The sequence below is a fragment of the Cebus imitator genome, unplaced genomic scaffold (assembly GCF_001604975.1).
Source record: "Cebus imitator isolate Cc_AM_T3 unplaced genomic scaffold, Cebus_imitator-1.0 Scaffold54, whole genome shotgun sequence".
NCBI classification, from domain to species: domain Eukaryota; kingdom Metazoa; phylum Chordata; class Mammalia; order Primates; family Cebidae; genus Cebus; species Cebus imitator.
In genome coordinates, this window is record NW_016107369.1 from 3,405,004 (window position 1) to 3,427,890 (window position 22,887).

General features: G+C 38.8%; 1 protein-coding gene across 21 annotated transcripts in view; it reads right to left on the minus strand.

Annotated features, from left to right (window-relative positions):
- Nucleotides 1-22,887, minus strand: part of TTLL5 (tubulin tyrosine ligase like 5) — a 286,353-nt gene that overhangs the window by 173,669 nt on the left and 89,797 nt on the right. For 18 of the 21 annotated variants that reach the window (XR_005200287.1, XR_005200288.1, XR_005200289.1 and 15 more), the window contains 6 exons: nt 21,373-21,411; nt 14,143-14,300; nt 12,533-12,839; nt 7,103-7,223; nt 3,434-3,580; nt 1,272-1,375 (listed from right to left, as the gene is read on the minus strand). Coding sequence is in view for 17 of the 21 variants with exons in the window: in XM_037738524.1 (XP_037594452.1) it covers nt 1,272-1,375; nt 3,434-3,580; nt 7,103-7,223; nt 12,533-12,839; nt 14,143-14,300; nt 21,373-21,411 (876 nt within the window). In the remaining 4 variants the exon portion in view is untranslated. The remainder of the gene's footprint in view (nt 1-1,271; nt 1,376-3,433; nt 3,581-7,102; nt 7,224-12,532; nt 12,840-14,142; nt 14,301-21,372; nt 21,412-22,887) is intronic. The other 3 variants (XM_037738522.1, XM_037738520.1, XM_037738518.1) reach the window with 1 other exon arrangement.

A 22,887-nucleotide genomic window follows, 5' to 3' on the forward strand; every position in this document is an offset into this window, starting at 1 on the left:
GTAAAAAGTATTAAACAAAGATCATAGTATGCTGGTGATTGATAAGCCCCTACCCCTACCTCATTTAACTTCACAAATCAACATAGGATAGATTTTCTACTGATTTTCTCCCTATTTGTGACTTTGACAGTTGAAACCTAAGTAATGGGGCTTATGGTTGCTTTATCCTATTTTATTTTAATGGTTTTGCACATCTCTCTATTTAGAAAAAAAAACTTACACTTCTAGTGTAAGTTTTACAAGATTTAAAATTAAGTGCCTTTGTTATCTCTTCCTTTATAGGCCAACATAAACGGACAAAATGGCCTGGCTGACTTTTATCAAGATAGAGAGATGAATATCGAGATTTTTCATTCATAGAGTCTAGTCCTAAGCATGAAGAACTTGTTCTATTTTACATAAATTAGGTGTAACCCTCACAAGTTGAGAAATTCAAATTCCTCAACCTATTTAATGTAGGCACAATGTGGTCATTTCTACTCCATGAGTAGGTCAGGGATAAATTCAGACCCAGTAAATATGAGATGCCTTGGCCGGGCGCAGTGACTCACGCCTGTAAACCCAGCACTTTGGGAGGCCAAGGCAGGCGGATCACGAAGTCAAGAGATTGAGACCATCCTGGCCAACATGGTGAAACCCCATCTCTACTAAAAAATACAAAAATTAGCTGCGTGTGGTGGCACGTGACTGTAGCCCCAGCTACCCGGGAGGCTGAGGCAGGAGAATCGCTTGAACCCAGGAGGCAGAGGTTGCGGTGAGGCGAGATGGCGCCACTGTACTCCAGCCTGGTGATAGAGCGAGACTCCGTCTCAAAAAAAAAAAAAAAAAAAAAAAAAGGTGAGATGCCTCTAACTTCAACTTTCCAAAGGCCTCTCTTGTCACTTCGAGTGATGTATACTGTTTAGAACTACAGTCCTGATACCCAGCAGTAACGTTTTGATAATGAAAGCCATGAAAACAGCAACGTAATTCGCTAAGATATGGAAAGGCCACGCCTATAATGTTTTTTCTCCTTCTGAGAATGATTTTTTTCATCCTTTAGAGACAGGGTCTCACTATGTTGCCCAAGCTGGCCTTGAACTCCTGGGTTCAAGTAATCCTCCTGCCTCAGGCTCCCAAATAACTGGGACTAAAAGGGTGTGTTACTGTGCCCGGCTTTACGAGTGATTTCATTCCCATCCATTTGTCAGAAACAAGGGAATGCTGGGTATTCAACGAGCAGTGTGGAAGGTAGAATAAGATAGTTTTTATTAATCAGGAATGTCTTTTACCTTGCTTGTCTGATAAACTCCTGAAAGTTTTCCATATTCACTCCATCTTCCTCTTCTTCCTCAAGTTTCTTCTTTGATTTCTTTTCAGCCATTTGTTCTGTTTCCTACCCAGTGCCCAAACCCCACAGAAAAACAAGATAAAACTGACTCCTAATAAATATGCACTTCATCATGTAGTTTCAATAGCTTTGAGTTAATCAGTCCTTACAGTAAAGACATTTAATTCTTGTATGTACTTTTGCCACCTATAAATTTGATATATTACTTTTGGCCAGGATTTTGTAAAACATTTTGAAATTCCCAAGTTGCAGAATGAATGTGAGTTTTAATCATGTTTTTACTTTCTACTTACACAGCCCACTGATTAAAGAGCTTTTTAATAGTAGCTTAGTAGTATCTATGATCACTCTTGTAGCTTTAACAATATGACAACAGAGACACAGTGTTTTGTTCCAATTAGGAGAGGAAAGGTAGATCTTGGAAGATACTCTTATACCAGCTTCCAAACTGAATAAATCCTTCACTCATGTAACACATAACAAAATTCTCAAAAGATTTGGAATAAATTCTGGCTATGAGTTTGGTGCACTGATATTCTACTAACAATTCCATGCTACTTTAGAAAAGCCATTTAAATTTCTAGGCCTCAGCTTTTCCTTCCACAAACTGACCAAACCTCCCAAATTATATATATATATATTTCTTTTTTTTTTTTTTTTTAATTATACTTTAAGTTCTGGGGTACATGTGCAGGTCTTGTAGGATTGTTACACAGGTATACATATTCCATGGTGGTTTGCTGCATCCATCCCCCCATCACCTACATTAGGTACTTCTCCTAATCTCACCCCAATCTCCCCACCCCCTGCTATCCCTCCCCAAGCCCCCCACCCCTCAACAGATCCCAGTGTGTGATGTTCCCCTCCCTGTGTCCATGTGTTCTCACTGTTCAACACCCACTTATGAGTGAGAACATGCTGTGTTTGGTTTCTGTTCTTGTGTCAGTTTGCTGAGAATGTTGGTTTCAAGATTCATTCATGTCGCCGCAAAGGACATGAACTCATCCTTTTTTATGGCTGCATAGTATTCCATTGTGTACATGTGCCACATTTTCTTTATCCAGTCTATCATTGATGGGCATTTGGGTTGGTTCCAAGTCTTTGCTATTGTGAATAGTGCTGCAGTGAACATTCGTGTGCATATGTCCTTATAATAGAACGATGTATAATCCTTTAGGTATATACCCAGTAACGGGATTGCTGGGTCAAATGGTATTTCTCTTTCTAGATCCTTGAGGAATCGCCACACCGTCTTCCACAACAGTTGAACTAATTTATACTCCCACCAACAGTATAAAAGTGTTCTAATTTCTCCACATCCTCTCCAGCATCTGCTGTCTCCAGGTTATTTAATGATCGCCATTCTAACTGGCATGAGATGGTACCTCAATGTGGTTTTGATTTGCATTTCTCTAATGACCAGTGATGATGATAATTTTTTCATATGTTTGTTGGCCGAATAAATGTTTTCTTTTGAAAAGTGTCTGTTCATATCCTTCACCCACTTTTTGATGGAGTTGCTTTTTCTTGTAAATTTGTTTTAGTTCTTTGTAGATTCTGGATAATAGCCCTTTGTCAGATCCGAAATGATACTTTTAATGCATTCTGAGATCCCAGGATATAGGATGCTTTGCAAAATATTCTAATTAAATAGTGTATTTCCTGGACTTGAATGTAAAATTCTGTAACTGTATAAAATGATTTAAAAGATGAAAGTATAACTTGCTCAAGAAAGAATATGTCATCATATTCAATCCACAGCTCAAATTTGTTCTCAAATGGTCAATTTGCCACTGTCCACGGGCACACTAACAACCACGCAGACTCACACAGCCTAGAATTCATCTCAGTGCTCAAAAGGAATATACCTTTTGATGGAAATTAAGAATTAACTATGGCCGCTGGACCTTCAGAAGTAATAAATAGTTTTTCAACCCAGCTGGGTTAAGATGTGGGGTCCTTCTTCCCCTAACAGTAATGCACAAGGGATGGCGATGCCAGAGCCGAAGCAGAGCATCTCCACTTAGTTGGACCGAGGCTTCTAGTTTGTTTCTGACAGTGTATGGCAATCCAAAGCCCAAGACTTACAGATAAAAGACTCACCTTGCTGTATACAAGGATAAAGTCACCGAGCTGGTGGGCCAGGATCCTTCTGCGTTCCAGAAGTGCCAATCGTCGGCTGGGTAATATCATCCTCAGTGAATGCTGGAGGTTACTTGATGCTCGCTTGAGGAAACGAACTACCAGCTCCTATAAATTAAACAGTTGTGGGAGAAAAAAAAAGCAGGGATGGTGCTAAGCAACAGGAGACAAGCTACGAAGGGACTACATAACAGAGATGTAAGAAGATGTATATTACACATTTCAACAAACAAGGCCCAAAGCAAACAGGTTAGGTATAATGAAGATACAGAAAGAAACAAAAAAGAAAGAAACTTATTTCCTTCCCTCAATAAGCTGGCAATCAGAAAATTAAAATCAAGTATGTACATAAATAACTATGTAATAAAGCAGTAGTTGTAAAAGCACCTTAGTACATACACAAATAGTACTATTTAGGGAAGGTAGCATCCAAAGACAGGTAGCAGAAACTAAAGCTGTGGAAGCAGAAGTAAGTATCAAAGGTGAGAAAACAGAAAGAGAATACAGAAATATTCGTATTTAGAGACAGAAAAGCTGAGGAAGAACCAGGGGAAAAAAAAACAAGTTAGAAACATCAGAAACATAGAAAACCAGGAGAAAACAGGCTGGGCATGGTGGCTCACACCTGTAATCCCAGCACTTTTGGGAAGCTGAGGTGGGCAGGTCACCTGAGGTCAAGAGTTCAAGATCAGCCTAGCCAACATGGTAAAATCCCATTTCTAAGAAAAATACAAAAATTAGCTGGGCATGGTGGCACACACCTGTAATCTCAGCTACTCATGAGGCTGAGGCATGAGAATCACTTGAACGTGGGAGGCGAAGGTTGCATTGAGCCAAGATCACACCACTGCACTCCAGCTTGGGTGACACAGTGAGATTCCATTTCAAAAAATAAAAAACAAAGAAAATTAGGAGACAATGCTGTCATGGAAGCCAACTGAAGAAAGGGTTCCATGTCAAATGCTTCCAAGAGGTTGGAGCTGGAAAGGACCACTACAAAGACAGGGCCTTGGATCTGACCATTGAGGAATAATTTCAAGGAAACAGTTTCCACAAAGAGAGCACAAGAAGACATTAAGAAAATGCATGGGTAATGAAAAATACAGGTGAAGAGTAGAAACTAATGACTTTAAAAGTGTCATGATTAAGGCAAAGAAAGAACTATAATAGTAGCTTGCAAAGTAACAGCTATTTTTCTTTCCCAAGGATAAGGGAGCTTTTAGAGTTCGGGGTTGGCAAGGAGGGCACGGTGGAAAGTTATCAAGGGAAAGAAAGACTACATCTCACTTAAAATGGGGGAAAAGGATTTTGAAATCTGAACAGATACCAATCAGATTACTGATAAAATCACAAATGCTTCAAAGAAAGATTTTATAAGCCCAAGAGGCTTAAAGATGTTGTTGTCCAAAAACCATAATAAAACTGCCTTCAGATGATACATTTGGGGATGTTCTGTTGATATTCCCTCTGTGAGTTATGAGATAAAGAATCTCTAACCCTACGCTGGAGCAGAGAGGCCAAGTCTACAACTACCAAAAGCAAGATCACTGCTACAGTCATCAGGGAAGGGGGTACGGCTTGCTCTCTAGATACATTTTCTTTTTCTTTTCTATTTTTTATTGTTTTGTCGCCCAGGCTGTAGTGCAGTGGTGTGATCCCAGCTCACTATAATCTCTGCCTCGCAGGTTCAAGCAGTTCTCTTGCCTTAGCCTCCCGTGTAGCTGGGATTACAGGTGCAAACCACCACACCCAGCTAATTTTATATATTTTAGTAGAGATGGGGTTTTACCATGTTGGCCAGGCTGGTCTCAAACTCCTGGTCTCAAGTGATCCACCCGCCTTGGCCTCCCAAAGTGCTGGGATTACAGGCGGGAGTCACTGTGCCCAGCTTAGATATATTTTCAAGAAAGAATTCACAGAAGTGGTATTAAGTTTTGCAGTGATGATCCTCAATATTCTTGTAGAAAGCCCCAAAGATACTATATGAGTTCCAAGCCAGCATCAGCAGTGGTTATTCCTTTTTGAACTGTTTTCTTCTTCTTGAATTTGATTTTGGTTCATTGTCCTTTGGTGCCAATTTACTCCAGCATAAATGAAACAGCCTCATAACCAGAGGGTTGAATTTCACAGTTCTACTCTGCTGTCTTTACTATAGGGTGGTTTAAGCTGTTATATTAAAACATTTTTTTTTTTCACAGTGGAGCAGACAAACTGACTCTCAAAAAGGCAGTTTCAATTTTCCACTTGGAAAGAGTAGAGCTAACATTTTCCACTGATGGTTGAAGGATTATTCACAACACACAAGGTTTTATCTCTGGGTTGCATTGACTACTTTAAATGCATAAGTTGTTTTCTGGGATAACCAACATGTTTTTATAATAAACCTGGCATAAAGACTTGCCTTTTGTATGTGGAGGACTAAATATTACAGTAAGGTCACCACTGAGTGGAACAAAGAATGCAGCTTTCTCAGACTTAAAGTCCCCTCTCTTTTTAGTGACAAATCCCTGTAATTAAAAAGAATATGGGGCTAGATGCCATGGCTCACGCCTGTAATCCCAGCGCTTTGGGAGGCCGAGGCAGGCGGATCACCTGAGGTCGGGAGTTTGAGACCAGCCTGACCAACATGGAGAAACCTCGTCCCTACTAAAAATATAAAATTAGTCGGGTGTGGTGGTGCATGCCTGTAATCTCAGCTACTCAGGAGACTGAGGCAGAAGAATCGTTTGAACCCGGGGGGTGGAGGTTGCAGTGAACCGAGATCGCGCCACTGCACTCCAGCTTCGGCAGTAAGACGAAACTCCATCTCTCTCACACACACACACACGCGCGCGCGCGCGAATATGGAAGGGCTGTGGCTTCTATAAGCTCTGACCTTACCAAACAGTTTAAAGCTCCCTGTCATTCTGATTTACACACACACAAAACTGTCCTACAATATTGAATCACAGGAATGTCCAAATGATATACAGTAAAAATTAAATACAAGTTTGATTCCAGCAATCTAAGAATCTTGCAAACTTACAACTAGTTAAGTAAAAAATATCAACTTGGAGGATGGTGCATTCTGACAGGGCCTAGGATAAGGTGATGACTTTCAAAGAGCTAATTTGACTCCTCAGGACAGAAAATAAATGCCTTACAATGCATTAAACCAGTGGAAGAGCAAGTAATGTACAATTAAAATATGTGAGTTTAAGTTCCAGTTTCATCACATACGACCTGTGGAACCTTGGCTTCTCTAGGTCTTTGTTTGCTCTTCTGTGAAACAGGGATGACAATGCCTACCTGAAAGAGTTAATAACATGTGAGGTGGCTTGAGAAAGGACTGTAAACTGTTATTCTTTACACAGGGCTTCACATCCAACAAGAAATCTGTTTCCATTTCAAACTTAAATACATTGATGCCTTCGCTACATGGTATAATGAACATAGTTCCATATCAAAGATTTGCTTCACATTAAAGTATAAGAAATCTAAAAAGTTTTTTATGTACTAATTCTTTCACCAGAAAAATACATTGCACTTTACCTTAACAGGAAAAAAAAAAAACAAAAAGCAAAAAACACACACACACACAGAATGAAGAAAGAAAAAGGGAAAGTAAAAAGGTTCCAATAAGAGCCTCACCATCTGTTCATCCTCTTTGGCAGCCCAACTGGCACTGAACGTCTGACCTCCACTGCCTTTCATCAGGCGAATTTGAACATGCTGGAGATAGGCAGAGAATGCTAATCGGGCCTGCACTTTGCTATAGAAATCCAAAACAACATACCGTTATGAGACAGAAGGGTAAACCTACAAAATGTGTACTTGCTTTTCTCAAAGTGGCTTTGCGGATCCTTCTATTTTGATGGCTAAGAAATATGAAACCCATCTTACAGTCTGTGAATAATGATTCCTTCTAAACAGTATATGAGGGTTTAAAAAAAAAAAGGCCTATTAAAATAATCAGAGATGGAGAATCCCATTTTCTCATTATTAGCATGAGGAAAAAAAGAATAGAAAATTAGATTTCTTACTCAACACCTTCTCTTTGAAGATTTTTTTTTTTTTTTTTTTTTTTTGAGACAGAGTCTCATTCCATCACCCGGGCTGCAGTGCAGTGGTGCAATCTCGGCTCATTTCAACCTCCATCTCCTGGATTCAAGCAATTCTTGTGCTTCAGCCACCTGAGTAGCTGGAATTACAGGCGTGCACCACCACACTCAGCTAATTTTTGTATTTTTAATAGAGATGGGGTTTTACCATGTTGGCCAAGCTGGTCTCAAACTCCTGGCTTCAAGTGATCTGCCTGTCTTGGCCTCCCAAAGTGCTGGGATTACAGGCCTGAGCCACTGTGCCTGGCCCTCTTTGAACTTTTTAACAATTTTCTTGGGGTAACAGGAGAAGTACTGAATCGTCACAAGAACCACTGTATTAATGAGAAAACGCTTTTTACATCTGGAGGTCCTTAAGAACATATCAGTTAGTGCAAAAGTGTGGATTTTGCAATGGCAATTAATATTTCTAGTATAAAAAAGTATCCAAAGCAGGAAATAGATAAATCCCATAACAGGACTCTTTAGACCAAATTTAAGGCCACACTTTTCTCAACTACAAGATGGAATGGCTGGAGCCCAGAACAAATGCGTGAGATCCAACAGAGTTTGGCAGAGGTGAACTGATGGGCCAGGGAAGACAAGCCCAGATGTTCAGTGGGCAAAAGAAACCCTCAAGTCTAGTGAAAAGCACCTAAGCAACACCTAGCTATTTTCTGACTGGTGGCCTAGGCTGGAAACAAGGAAATCTGATCAAGCGATAGTTTGGAAGACAGAAGTACCAGAGAGACACTGATGATTTTCACCTCAGCTGCTATTCGTGGCAGATCTGTTTTCTTTCAGGCGAGATTTTGATTACTTCAGCTGATCGGCCTTCTGACACTGTAGCCAAAATTATATCAGTGAAGATTAGGGCCCAACACAAACTTTGTTTACAATCCTCACACATGCAATCACTGAATGCTTTCTACTGACTGTTTTCAAGGTTAGGATGTATGATTTGGCTAGAGTAAACTAGAAATCCTAAGAGGGCTCCAGCCTAGCTTCCATGTGTATGTTGGAGAACTGGAGGGCAAGGGAGTCAGGCTGGGGAGATTTCCTTTTGAGAACTTAATACATAGGAGTTTCAGAACATGAACTATAAATAAGGCTAGATTTTTGTTACTAGCAGGGATGGTTTATGGGAGCATAATATGGTTTTGAAATAATAAATTTATTTATTTATTTCAAGACAGAGTTTCACTCTTGTCACCCAGGTTGGAGTGCAGTGGCGCGATCTCGGTTCACTGCAACCTCTGCCTCTCAGGTTCAAGCGATTCTCCTGCCTCAGCCTCCCAAGTAGCTGAGATTAGAGGTGCTCACCACCATGCCCAGCTAATTTTTGTATTTTAGTAGAGATGGAGTTTCACCGTGTTGATAAGGCTGGTCTCAAATTCCTGACCTCAGGTGATCCACCCACCTCAGCCCTCCCAAAGTGCTGGGATTACAGGTGTGAGCCACTACACCTGGCCATAAATGTACATTTTCAACTGTTCCTCAAAGACAATAATTATATCCTTTTTCACCTAGAGAGCATATACCGCTTTCCCATGAACCAACCCTACAAGCTTTGCCCCCACAACAAATTATTTTCAAGTCAAAATAACTTTAAAAGATCCTCAGTTTGGGTCAACAAATTCACCTACAATAAAATGAACAAGAAATAGCATATTTCAGACACCTCCAAAGGTAGCAGAATAGCCAATTCCACTGATTGATCCTTTTATACTAAAACTTGAAGGTGTTTTAAATAAGGGGATTATTGCTCATAAATTGAGACTTCAATCATTGTTTTGCTGTGAATCACTGTTGCAAAGCAAATGAACAAGTACTGAGGTTTCCAATTCTATAAACCTCACCAATGTTAATTCTGAGACTGTCTCTAAGATATTGGACACGTTGTTCAACTAGTCACTTGCAACAAAACAAACCCCCCAAAAAGATTAAAGAATAAAAACCAGAATGATTTACACCAAGGAAACCTATTTTTAAAAACAGAAGGTTATGCAGATGCCCAGTATATAAAGTATACAACAATGAGGCCATGCTTAGTGTTTTGAACCCTGGCCGTCGCCCTTCCCCAAACCCCTGAGTAGCCTCTGAGACACTTCACCAAACAATGAGCAGCTTTAGGGAACACAGTCTGAAAACCACTGATTGACACTAATATACCCTGCAATTATAACAGTTTATTCATTCAAAGTGAGATCCACAAGATTCCTGAAGAAATAATTTATTTCTAAAACAACCAAGCAGAATGTTATTGCTGGAAAGGACTTTAGAATACAGTCCAGTGGTTTTCAAATGCTCTATTTTCAATTCAGTGAAATCTTTTTTCCCTCTAGGAAGCAGTTTGAAAAAACACTTGTCTAACTCTATACCTTGGATTGACAGAAAAAGGAAACTGAGGCCTAGAGAAGCTCTTTGACTTGCCTATGACTACATAGCCAGCTGGTAGCACTGAAACAGATAGAACCCAGGTTTTCTGACTCAGTTTGGTGTATTCTCCACTGACAGGCCTATTGTTCTTTTTTGTTGTTGTTGTTGAGATAGAGTCTCGCTCTGTTGCCCAGGCTGGAGTGCATGGCGCGATCTCGGCTCATTGCAACCTTCACATCCCGGGTTCAAGCAATTTTCCTGCCTCAGCCTCCCAAATAGCTGGGACTACAGGCACGTGCCACCATGCCCGGCTAATTTTTTGTGTTTTTAGTAGAGACAGGGTTTCACCGAGTTAGCCAGGCTGGTCTCAATCTCCTGACCTAGTGATCCGCCCGCCTCAATCTCCCAAAATGCTGGGATTACAGGTGTGAGCCACCACGACCAGCCAGAACTCTTCTTACTCCCCATGACACTGTTCCAAACTTAACTCTATCCCCTGGTACTCCAATGTTACCCTCCAAACTTTCAGTATAAGAATTTGCCTCTAATTTAGAACATAAAGGCTATCATGCATAAACGCCTAAACTTCCTTGCTCTTAAGCTTCTACCAACTGCATTCAACCCATTGCACTTTCTTTCTGACTTATAGGAAGAGATATCCCTCCTCTGGCTTTTGCCCACCTTCCTTTAGAACGCTTCTGTACGAATATATCCATTTCTGCAATTCTAATCCTCTTATTATCTAATCCTTCCCCTCAGTCTATAAATAAGCTCCAGAACCCCATCTCAAAAGAAAAAAAAAAAATCCCTTTCTTTTAGTTGGCTGTCTTCCTGATGCATTCTCACCTTCCTTTTACTGCCAAACCCTTAGAAAGTTAGTTCACACTTGCTTTCTTATTTTCTCAGCTCACAATTGCTCTTCCACCTACTCAGTTGGCCCTAGGTCACAAATCCAGAAGTCTCTGTTCATCATTCATCCTAACTTGGGCTGTTTGAGGCTCTATAGACCTGAATGCTCATTCTGCAGCTTTTTCCGTATTACTCTTTCCCGATTTTATGTCTATTGCTCTAACTGCCACTTCTTGATCTTTTTACTGACTTACCCATTGAATAGCGGTATTCCCCAGGGCTCAATTTCTTTTTTACCCTTGCTGAACCAAATAAATTTGAACAATCTTATCCATTCTGAAGACTTTATCTATCAACTATATAATCCTGTTCAACCTTGACCAACAAAGCTGTATTTTCACTTATCAACTGGACTTCAGCCAGAGCACTTCTTCCTCACTACGTCTTAAATGAAACACATTATTTTTGATCATGAAACCAACTCCTATGTTCCTTCTATTAACCAAAGGCACCACCAAGTTTCCAAATGTGAAAAGCTTAGTCTCATCAATTTTACTCTGCAAATTTCACTAAGTCCATCCCATTCTCTATTCCTAAAGCCATTACTCTGATCAAAGCTTTCACCTTCCTGGCTCTGGACAATTCTAACAGTCCCTAACTCACCCTGCTGCCTTCAGTTACACTATCCCACAATGCAAGCACAATCTGCATTCTAAAACAAGATCTCACAGTATCATTTATCTGCTTAAAAGTAACCTAGAAAATAAAGCCCAGACTCTTTGCAATCTAACAACATCCAATATTTTAGTCTCATTTCTTACCATGTTCTTCTCCCCATGTAGTTCTGCTAGTCTGTATTTTGTAAACACACCAAGCTCATTACAACGTCTGGGCCTTTGTACTTGCTGTTCTGCTGGGAGTATTCTGCCTCCTAATACTCACACGACTGACTACTCATCATCCAGTACTCACCTCAAAGGTTACCTCTTCATGCCAAATCATTGCAATCTAAGTTTAAACTCTCTGCCCAATTACATTCTAACATTACACTATCTAACTGACAGCATTTCTCATGGCCTGAAATGACCTTGTTTCTTTGTTTACTGTCAGTCTTCCCCACTAGACTGTAAGCTCCAGGCCTATCTTGGTCCCCATAGTAATGGGATATGGCCTAGCACAATTCCTGGCATAGTACAGGTACTCAATAAAAACTCACTGAGTGACTGAATAAATGGCTGTACTATCATACCTCTACGTCTTCACTGCCTCTACCTAGCACTCCCACACTTAACCATCACCTCCCAAACCTCCTGAAACCCTACTTATCAGTCAAGGCCTGATTCAAATTTTCCCTCCTCCATAATGCTTTTCTAGCCCTCCCAAGCCAGACCAATCACTCTTTTTCTGTGTCCTAAAACCACGTGTTTGTACTGGGACCATGGCCTAAACATTCTCTCTCTGATACTAAACCATGAGCTGCTTCAGCTCCTTGTCTCAGTTACCTTACACTCAGTGACTGACACAAATGCCCAACCAATGAGACCCGGGTTTGTATCATAGTTTTACCTTGGACAAGTTACCTAACCTCTCTAAGGCTCAGTTTTCTTAACAATAGCAATGTCTAATCACAGTCATTATTTCACAGGACTCCTGTAAATATTAAATGCAAAATGACTGTAAAGCCACTAAAATAGTACCTGGTACATAGTACATGTTAGCCGTTACCAGTTTTACTAATATAAAAGATACATACCTAAGATTACCATTATCTTGAAGAATCCGCATCAGGTTAAATTTAGGCTCTGGCTCCTGAGCCTCAATTTTGCAGCACTGTTCACCTTTATTATTCCATTCAGGAGCTTTCACGGAATTTTCTTTGGGTGCATTTTCTACCATAGCTGTTAATGAGGGTGTATATTTGGCTGGATTTTCTCTAAGAGACCCTGCAGACTCCTCCTGGGAAGCTTCTTGTTCTTCATCTTCATTAACTAACGCGACTTCTTCCTCCTCTTCACTCTCTGTCTCAGTTTTAACATTCATTTCAGCTGGTTGGGTAATCACTAAATGCGAAGAATCACTAATGTTGCTGAAAAAAGGATTAAATTTTCCTCTCTCCCAATACCTTCCTTTTCTCTTTTTAGTAAAAACCCATTTCTAAACCAAACCACAAACAAGGCACAGAATTATTAGCAACCACGTCATTCTCTATTCTTATATATTCTTTTATTGATTTTTATTTATTATCATTTTTTGAGACAGGGTCTCACTCTGTTGCCCAGGCTGGAGTGCAGTGGCAGGATCCCAGCTCACTATAGCTCAACTTCCTGGGCTCAAGTAATCTTCCCACCTTAGCCTTCCAAGTAGCTGGGACTATAGGCACATGCTACATACCCAGCTAATTTTTGTATTTTTTGTAGAGACAGGATTTTGCGAGATTGCCTAGGCTGGTCTAACTCCTGGGCTCAAGTAATCCGCCCACCTCAGCCTCCTAAAGTGCTGGGGTTACAGGCATGAGCCACCATGCCTGGTCTAATCTTACATATTCTAAAACCTATTAATGATCTTCAGTAAATTTGATATTTTTCATCATACTCTTATCATGGCTCTCTCACAGCTTAAGGCAAAAAAAAAAAAAAAAAAATCAAAACACAAAAAACCCTTGGGTTAGTGTTTTCTACAGTGTGTTAGAGATTTTTTTAAAAAGCACCCTTCATGGAGGTATAAAGAACAGGGGAATATCTTTCTATCTTATGTTCATCAGTTATCCTTCTCTACTGCCTTATAAGTTCTATGAGGACAGAGACTGTATCTTTTTTATTTACCAGCGAAACCTCAGTGACTAACATGCTGCCTGATACAGATGTTCAACAAAGGAGGGAAGGAGAGAAAAAAAGGAAATCAGTATATCAGTCAATTACAAATAGACCTACAACATTGTAGAAGCTGGGAGAGAAAGAAATTCCACTTTGTCTAAAATACTTATGCCATTCAGCAATGTTAAAGAATGAACTGAACTTCCCTAATTACAAAAAACCTGAACAGTAATGCTCAGGATTCCATTAAACTCAGGCTAATACTATTTCTAAAGAATCAGGTATTTGCACAATGCTGACATAAGAGCAAAGGCCAAAATGTATGTGCCCCAGATAGTCTTCAATACAAATATTATGGAGTGGAAGGTTTAAAAACGTAGGACCTTGTTGAAATTAAATTTCAGAGAAAAACAACTATACAAACAAACAAAAAAAAAAAGTGTATTTGACCAGGAAGATTCTGACTCATGAAATATTGAGTAAGCGACTGGTTAACTCAGTCTGGCAGGATCCAGATAAGGGAGTTTGGTGAAAGCTCACCAGCAGGTACCTGGGTATTTTGGCCTCATTGCCCTCAATCTGCTACTCCGTCGTCTACATTTTCGCACCTCCAGAGACAGGAGCTTCCTCTCGTAAAGTGCGGCATGCAGCTTGGCCTTTGAATTCGTGCCATCTATCTTCAATTCTGGTGTTCCATCAGCAGTCGTTCTAGCGGAAAAACAACATGGTAGCTATGGCCTTCAGAAAGTTCTCTCCTTCACTCCAAGGCTAAGCTTGCCAGAATTCCATAATGCTGACACACTGGACATGGTAACTCAAGTGAATTCTAAGTTTGACAGATAAAAAGGAACACTAGAATTTACATTAAAACCTCACTAGTCACCCATTTGAATGTATTAAATGTTCTGGAAAAAAATATGTAGCTAAAGACAATGTTGAAGACCTTTAAGTATTCAGTAATACTGATTATTAGTTTACTGTAGGGATTATAAAGTGCCACCCAACACCTTACATCTTAAAATACTTTATAACTTAAAAATGACAACATCTTAATTCTTAAGCTGAGTGGTGGCAAATGATGTTTGCTTTATTTCTATCCATTATAACTTACTCATACATTCAAATATTCTTTTGAATGTATATAAAATCTAAACAATATAGATTTAGCAGAGGATGAGATGAGGGGAAGAAAGGCTGATGATCTGTGAATATGCGAGGCAGCACCGAGTTGACGGAGACTCATAGAAGTGTCATAGTGAAAAGTCACCAAGCCCTAGGGACTCACCAAGCCTCAAGCATCCCAACATGAGGAAATGTCAAGGCACCCACCCTCTTTAAGATCCTAATTAGCTAAAGGGGAAGGTGGAGTGAGGTGGCAGGGACTTCACAGGCGTTAAGTACAGGTCAAGAGTTAGAGAAACAGAAAAGGGAAGGCAGCAGAGGTAGGACAAGGCCAAATACATCAGGTCATGAACGAGAAATGGGACGTGGAAATGGGGCTGGCAGCAACTACATTAGGCATTAAAGTAAGACAAATCACAAATTGGGGAGTGACTGATATGAGGTCCAGTCCAGACAAGGACTGAGTGAAATACAGGACAGGCAGCCATAACCAAGCCACCAGAGAAAGAGAGGGCTCTGGGTCACCAGGTCAGAAAAGCAGAATCTGTATCAGTGTCTGAAAGTATGTAGCCAACTCTCTACGCTCAAACGCAAAATCTAACTGGTTGGCTCTGAACTCTCTAGAACTCAAAGTGTGTTCCTTTTGAGGTCAAGGAATCATACTAACTCCTCTGGGAGTTTTCATTCTCTGAGTATAATGAAAAGGCTGTGTCATTTGGTCTATTTAGGACCTTTTTGATAGGGATTTCTGGGTGGATGGAATGGATAGTAAGCCTTTTGGAGGCCTTCTCTCCAGAGCAAGACATAGAGCCAAAAACAGGAAGGTCCTGGCACTGGGAGCAGAAGTGGGAAGCAAATCAATGAACTTTAAAAAAAGTTCAAATGTATTTTATCAGAGTCCCAAAAGTAACACACACACACACACACACACGCATGCACACACAGAGAGAGAGAGAGAGAGAGAGAGAGAGCACGCACAAGTGCTGTAAAAATAAATTTTTAGCCAATTCAATAATAAAGAAAATCAAACAAATCTGATAGAAAAATAAAATCATTTAAACAATTTATTTAATAAGGTCTGGCTAACTTGGTCAAATTTATTTATTTATTATTTTTTAACCTGGTCAAATCTGGTAACTGTATGAACAAATATGGGCATATTTTAACACTGACATCTTTATCTCATAAACGCACAAACATTACTCTCTCCAAAGACATGTCTCTTAAAAACTTAATGTGATTGGAGACAGTGTAAAGTTTGAGGTCGTCCTAATTTAATGAGTGGAAGTTAATTCGACACCCTAGTAAATTAAAGCCCAGTGTTTACATTCATGAACCACTGTTCATTATATAAACAAGAATTTATATTGTCTACATGATACTATCTACATTTTCAAGAACTCCATTCTTTAGGGAAAAAAGATTTCTTTTTATCAACAAAAACTCAAAAAATAAACTTTTGAAAACATGAATGCTAAAAGCTCAGAGACATGGAGAAGCTACCACAAATCTCCTTCTCTAAAGATATTTTAAAATCACAACTATGAACTAAGAGACTCTGGATAAACAGATAAATCCTAACTAGTACAAGGGACGGAGGAAAGGGGATGCTGGGTAAAGTGTGAATCTGATAAGCAAGACTAATAGTTCTATGAGGGCAAGGACCATGTTTGTCTTGTATTACGGTATCCTAGATGCTTATGAGACTGCCCAGCACACAGCTGACTTGCCATAAATATTGGTTAATTAATAAACAACTGAATTTCCTAAAAAGAAGTTGAGTATCTTTTAGCTACATCTATTTCATTTTACTTTTTCCAACATTTTATTTGAAAATATTTTTTAAAAAGTTTAAAGATTATTCAGTGGACAACCATATGCCTACTCCCATCTAGTTTCTACAATTAACATTGTATTATATTTTGTTTCATCACGTGTATATGCAATCATACATTCCTCTATCCATCCATCAATCTAATTTTCAAAGCAATTCAAAGTTACAGACATCAGTGCATTTAGCTCCTAAACATTTCAACATGCATATCATTACTATCTAGAATTCAATATTTGTTTTATAGAACTGTGTTTGGTAAGCTGAAAGTTATATACAGTGAAATATCCAAATATTAAATATCCACTTAACGAGTTCTGACAAATGCCTAGAGCTATATAACCCAAACTCTTAACATTGCTATCACCTCACAAGTTCTCATGCCCCTTCCCGGTCAATCTTCCCTAACCCCCTAAGGGCAATCACTGTTCTGAATTTTTTCACCGTGTATTAGATTTGCCTGTTATAGAATTTCATAAAAATGGAACCATACAGTATGAACTGTTTTGTGTAAGGCGTCCTTCATTCAGCATGTTTTTGAGATTCACTCGTGTGTATCAGTATTCATCCCACTTTATTTCTGAGCAGTAGGTCACTGTCTGAATGATCCATAGCTATCTGCTCTCTTGTTGGACACCTAGGTTGTTTCCCATTACGTAGTATTAGGAATAAAGCTGCTATGAACATATTTGTACAAGTCGTTTTGTGATTATGTTTTTTATTTCTTCTGTGTAGATCTCAAAGTGAAATTTGTGTATTTCTAACAAAATGCCAGCCTCTTCCTAAAATGCTTGTACCAGTTTACGCTGTCAATGACAATTTATCACAGTTCTGTTAGTTCCACATCCTTACTGACATTTAGTATTGTCAGTCTAATATTAGCCATTCTGCTAGATGTTTAGTGGTATAACATGGTTTTAATTTGTAATTCCCCAATAACTAATGTTGTTAAGTACATTTTCATGAGCATATTGGCTACTCATACATCTTCCTTTTGAAGTGTCTGTTCAAATATTTTACCCTTTTGTAACTGGGTGAATGGTCTTTTTTATTATTGAGTTGTAGAAGTTCTTTACGGTTCCTAGACATGAATCCTGTGACAGATTATGTTTGATGCATATTTCCACTCAGTCAGCTGCTTGCCAAATCATTTTCCTAACAGTATTTTATAATAAAGATTTTAATCTTGAGAAATTATAACATTGTTTTTTATTGCTTTCTGTGTCATGTCTAAAAACATTGCCAAGCCCAAAGTCACAAAGATACTATGTTTTCTTCAATAAGTTTTATAGCAACAGTTTTTATATCTATGAATCATCTCTAATTTCTATGGGAAACAGGGGTTGGGGTTCATTTTAAAAAATACAATATTCAGTTGTTCCATCCCCATTTAAAAAAAATAATTTCCTTTCACTGTTGTATTACTTTGACCATATAAATGTGGGTCTATTTCTGGGTTCTCTATTCTGTTTCAATGTGATCAATTTGCTAAGATCTTGAATATTATAGAATTACAGTATTTAGGTCAAGTACTCTAAGTCTTTTTCAAGATTACTTTGGATATTCTAAGTCCTTTGCATTTGAATATAAATTTTTAAATGTTGGTCCATTTCTTTAAAAAAAAAAAAAAAAATCCACCAGAATAATGATTGAGATTACACTGGATCTTTACATTGATTTGAGTAAAATGGCTATTTTAACTATATTAAGTCTTCTAATCCACAAGTGAGGCATATCTCCCCATTAATTTAGGTCTTCTTTAATCTCTTTTAGTAATATTTAATAGCTTTTACAGTGTAGGTATTGAACATGTTTTGTTAAATTTATTCCTAAGTATTTTATATTTTCAAATGCCATTATAAATATAATTTAAAATTTCATTTTCCAATTATTTACTAGTAGTACATTACGATACAACAGATTTTAGTATGTTGATCTTGTATCCTAAAACCTTGACACTTCTATGTTCTTGTAGTTAGAGATGCCTTAGGATTTTCTACTTACCTGATCATGTCATCCAAATATAGACATTTTACTTCCTCCTTTCCAATCTGTGTGCATTTCTTTTTTCCCTGCCTTTCTTTATTATACTCATGTACAATGTGAATAAAAGTGGTGTGAGTGGGCATCTTGACCTATTACAAATTATAGGGGAAAAGCCTTCAATATTTTACTGAATATGATTATAGCAACAGGTTTTTCATATAAGGCCTTTATCAAGTTGAAGAAGTTCTCTTCTATTACTGATTTGCTGAGAGTTTTTCTCATAAGTATGTACTGAATTTCATCAGTTGCTCTTTTGGGATATCTAATGAAATAAAGATGTTCTTAAAACATCTAGGTTTTCCCCTGTAATTAATATGGTGAATTTCATTGACTAATTTTCAAATGTTAAGCCAATCTTGAAATACTGGGGAAAATCTCAGTCATACGTATTATCCTTTTTATATACTGGCAGATTAATGTGCTAATATTAAGAAATTTTATGTCTATGTTCATGAAGGATATTAGCTGGTAATTCTCTCTTTTTCTTCTTCTATTTTAATATCTTTGTCAGGTTTTGGAATCACAGTCATACTGGCATCATAAGATGAACTGGGAAGTGTCCCTTCCTGTATTCTTAAAAGAATCTGTGTAAGATTGGTGTTATTCTTCCTCAAATGCTTGACAGAATTCAGTAGTAAAATTGGCGAGCTGAGTTTTCTCTATAGAAGTTTTTCATTACAAATTCAATTTTCTCCACAAATGCAGGGCTTTTCAAAACTTCTACTTCAGCTGGTGTCACCTTGGGTGTTCTCCTCCACATTTTCCCAGCCACAAAGAATTGTCATTTCATCTAAGTTGTCAAAGTAATGGAATAAAGTTGCTAATAATATTCCCCTAATATCTTTTTTCCCTACCTTAGTATCCATCTTATGTCTACAGAATCTATAATGATATCCTTTCTTTTCTATCTGATGATATTGGTAATTAGTGTTCTTTCTCTTTATTCTAGATCAGTCTACCTAAGGGTTCATCAATCATGCTACCTTATCAATGAACACACTTTGGATTTTGTTAATATTATTTATTGTTTGTCTTTTATTTGATTTCTGCTTTTCCTTTCTTCTACTTACTTTGAAGTTACTCCGCTTTTTTCAATTTCATAAAATGAACATTAGATCAGTCCTCAGTTTTTTTTTGTTTTTGTTTTTTTGTTTTTTGAGACAGAGTTTCGCTCTTGTTAACCAGGCTGGAGTGCAATGGCACAATCTCGGCTCACCACAACCTCCGCCTCCTGGGTTCAGGCAATTCTCCTGCCTCAGCCTCCTGAGTAGCTGGGATTACAGGCACGCGCCACCATGCCCAGCTAATCTTTTGTATTTTTAGTAGAGACGAGGTTTCACCATGTTGACCAGGATGGTGTCGATCTCTTGACCTCGTGATCCACCCGCCTCGGCCTCCCAAAGTGCTGGGATTACAGGCGTGAGCCACCACGCCCGGCTGTCCTCAGTTTTTTAAGGTAAGCATTTAAACTTATAATTTCTCCCAAAGCACTACTTTAGCTGTGGCACACACATCTTGACATATTTTTACTATTACTCAGTTCAAATTTTTCCTCATGACTTCTTCTTTGACCCGTGGATTATTTAGAAATGTTGTTTAATTCCCAAATATTTGAAGATTTTCTATTGTCACTGATATTCAATTCTCTTGTGGCCAAAGAATACTCTGTATCATTTTAATCCTTTTAAATATATTAGAACTTGTTTCATGCTCCAGCATATGGTCTATCATATGCCAGCTTTCATTTGCTTACACCTCTACACAGCCCCAAATCCCTATTGACGACAATATAAAATGAGTGCCAAAAAATGAAGAAAGAGGCTGGGCGCAGTGGCTCACACCTGTAATCCCAGCACTTTGGGAGGCCAAGGCGGGCAGATCACAAGGTCAGGAGTTTGAGACCAGCCTGGTCAACACGGTGAAAACCTGTCTCTGCTAAAAATATAAAAATTAGCTGGGTGTGGTGGCAGGTGCCTGTAGTCCCAGCTACTCCGGAGGCTGAGGCGGGAGAATCACCTGAACCTGGGAGGCGGAGGTTGCAGTGAGCTAAAATCACGCCACTGCACTCTAGCCTGGGTGACAGATCAAGACTCCATCTCAAAAAAAAAAAAAAAAAGAAGAAGAAGAAAGAACAAAACTCAGTAAGCTTCATATATTCTTCATGTTTAAGATTTTTTCTTTTTTCTCAATTTCCAAATTAATAGTAGTATGTTACAGAAAGATTATTTCTTGACTCAAAACTGGAGAAAACACACTTGGTATATACCAAGTGTGACTTTCTATTTGGAAACAAGCTACAAACTTGATTTACTTCAGTTTTTCCTTAACTAAATGGCAATCATACTGTATTCCTTCTTTAAAGAAAAATTAGACTCATGCTTTAAAGGGCTCTCTGCCTGAATGAAAGGCCGCAGGCGTTTTGTATGCTTTCAGTTCTGTGGCAAACTAGAAACAGGTTCTGTTCTGTCCCATGAGGCACAGAGTGTGTGCTTCAGGTATGTCAAAGCCAAAACACCAACTCTTACCTGAATCTAACATGACATTAGTTACAAAATCACAATAACACTATCAGACAAAAGAATATACCTGTAGTTATAACAAAGTAAATCTCAAACTTACGTTTGTAAAAAGCGGCCACAAAATACTTTTTCAATAGAAAAAATGTTACTATTCAAGCTGAACCAAATTAAAAATGGTTATATAAAGTTATTATGCTTAGTCTGTGCACAGTCACATATTTTGCACATGGGAAGGATTTCTCAACTTTTAAAAGTGAATTACCGTGTTCTTCCTGTCAATAAGCTTCTTCTTGGGTTTCCCCTACAGAAGCAGAAAGGACAACTGGGTTAGAGAATGCTATTCAGATAATCTCTCTTGAGTTGACACACACATGCACTCCTGAAATTCTTAATACAGAAATTCAACATGAAATTAGGCCAAGGAGGACATCTTTGGGGAAAGCACACAGATAAATTAAGAACATTCTCCAAGAAGAATGCTGTGAGCTGGAGGGACATTCAATAAAAAACAAAAGAGAAAGGACAAATTATGGAGAAAAGTTACAAAAATTATTCATAGTTATTTATCTATTTACAAAGCAAACTGCTTATTCCTAGCAACAACCATGTAAGGAAGGTTGTTATTAGCTCCATGTATATGAAGGAGCAGGATAAGGTAATTTTTTGGCCTGCCATAGCCAGAGCTTAAAGAGTTTACATCTGAGCTCAGGGCTTTGGTCTCAAACTGCAGTGCTCTTTCCACTTTCATTGAACTGTTTTAGGAAAAGAAACCATGCTCAATTCTCATGGGGTTCAAAAGAGTTGCTCACCAGAAACAGGTTTTCCACAGCTTAAAAAAATCTCTATTAAAAGGCCAGGTGTGGTGGCTCAGCCTGTAATCCTAGCCGAGGATTAGGGAGGCTGAGCCAGGCAGATTGCCTGAGCTCAGGAGTTCGAGACCAGCCTAGGCAACACGGTGAAACTCCGTCTCTACTAAAAATACAAAAAGTAGTCAGGCAAGTCGGTGTGCGCCTATAATCCCAGCTACTCAGGAGGCTGAGGCAGGAGAATTGTTTGAACCCAGGAGGCTGACAGCACACTGAGCCAAGATCATACCACACACTCCAGCCTGGGTGACAGAGTGAGACTCCATCTCAAAACAAACAAAAACTCTATTAAAAAAAGATACTCTCCATTTTCTCTAAACTAGGGCTAGGCTCTCACCACAGAAATCAAGTGCAATTCATGTTAAAATAGGCTTTTGTTTTTCTTTTGAAACTCTTTCATTTAATTTCCTTTAACACTCTTAAAAAATTTCCAGCAGTGGCTCACGCCTGTAATCCCAGCCTGTAATCCCACTTTAGGAGGCCAAGGTGGGTGGATTACTTGAGGCCAAGAGTTCAAGACCAGCCTGGCCAACATAGTGAAACCCTGTCTCTACTAAAAAATACAAAAATTAGCTGGACATGGTGGCATTAGCCCGTAATTCTAGCTGCTCAGAAAGCTGAGGCAGGAGAAACACTTGAACCCAGTGAGCCAAGATCATGCCACTGCACTTCAGCCTGGGCAACAGAGTGAGACACTGTCTCAAAAAAAAAAAAAAAAAAAAAGTCCGCAGTTCTACTTGTACTCATTTATGTATGTGTGTATTTAATTCAGTACTTTTATTGCCTGTGTAGGTTCATATACCCACCACAGAAAAGATACTCAATGATTATTATCACCATGAAGATTCCCCCATGTTGCCCTTTTATACTCAATGATTATTATCACCATGAAGATTCCCCCATGTTGCCCT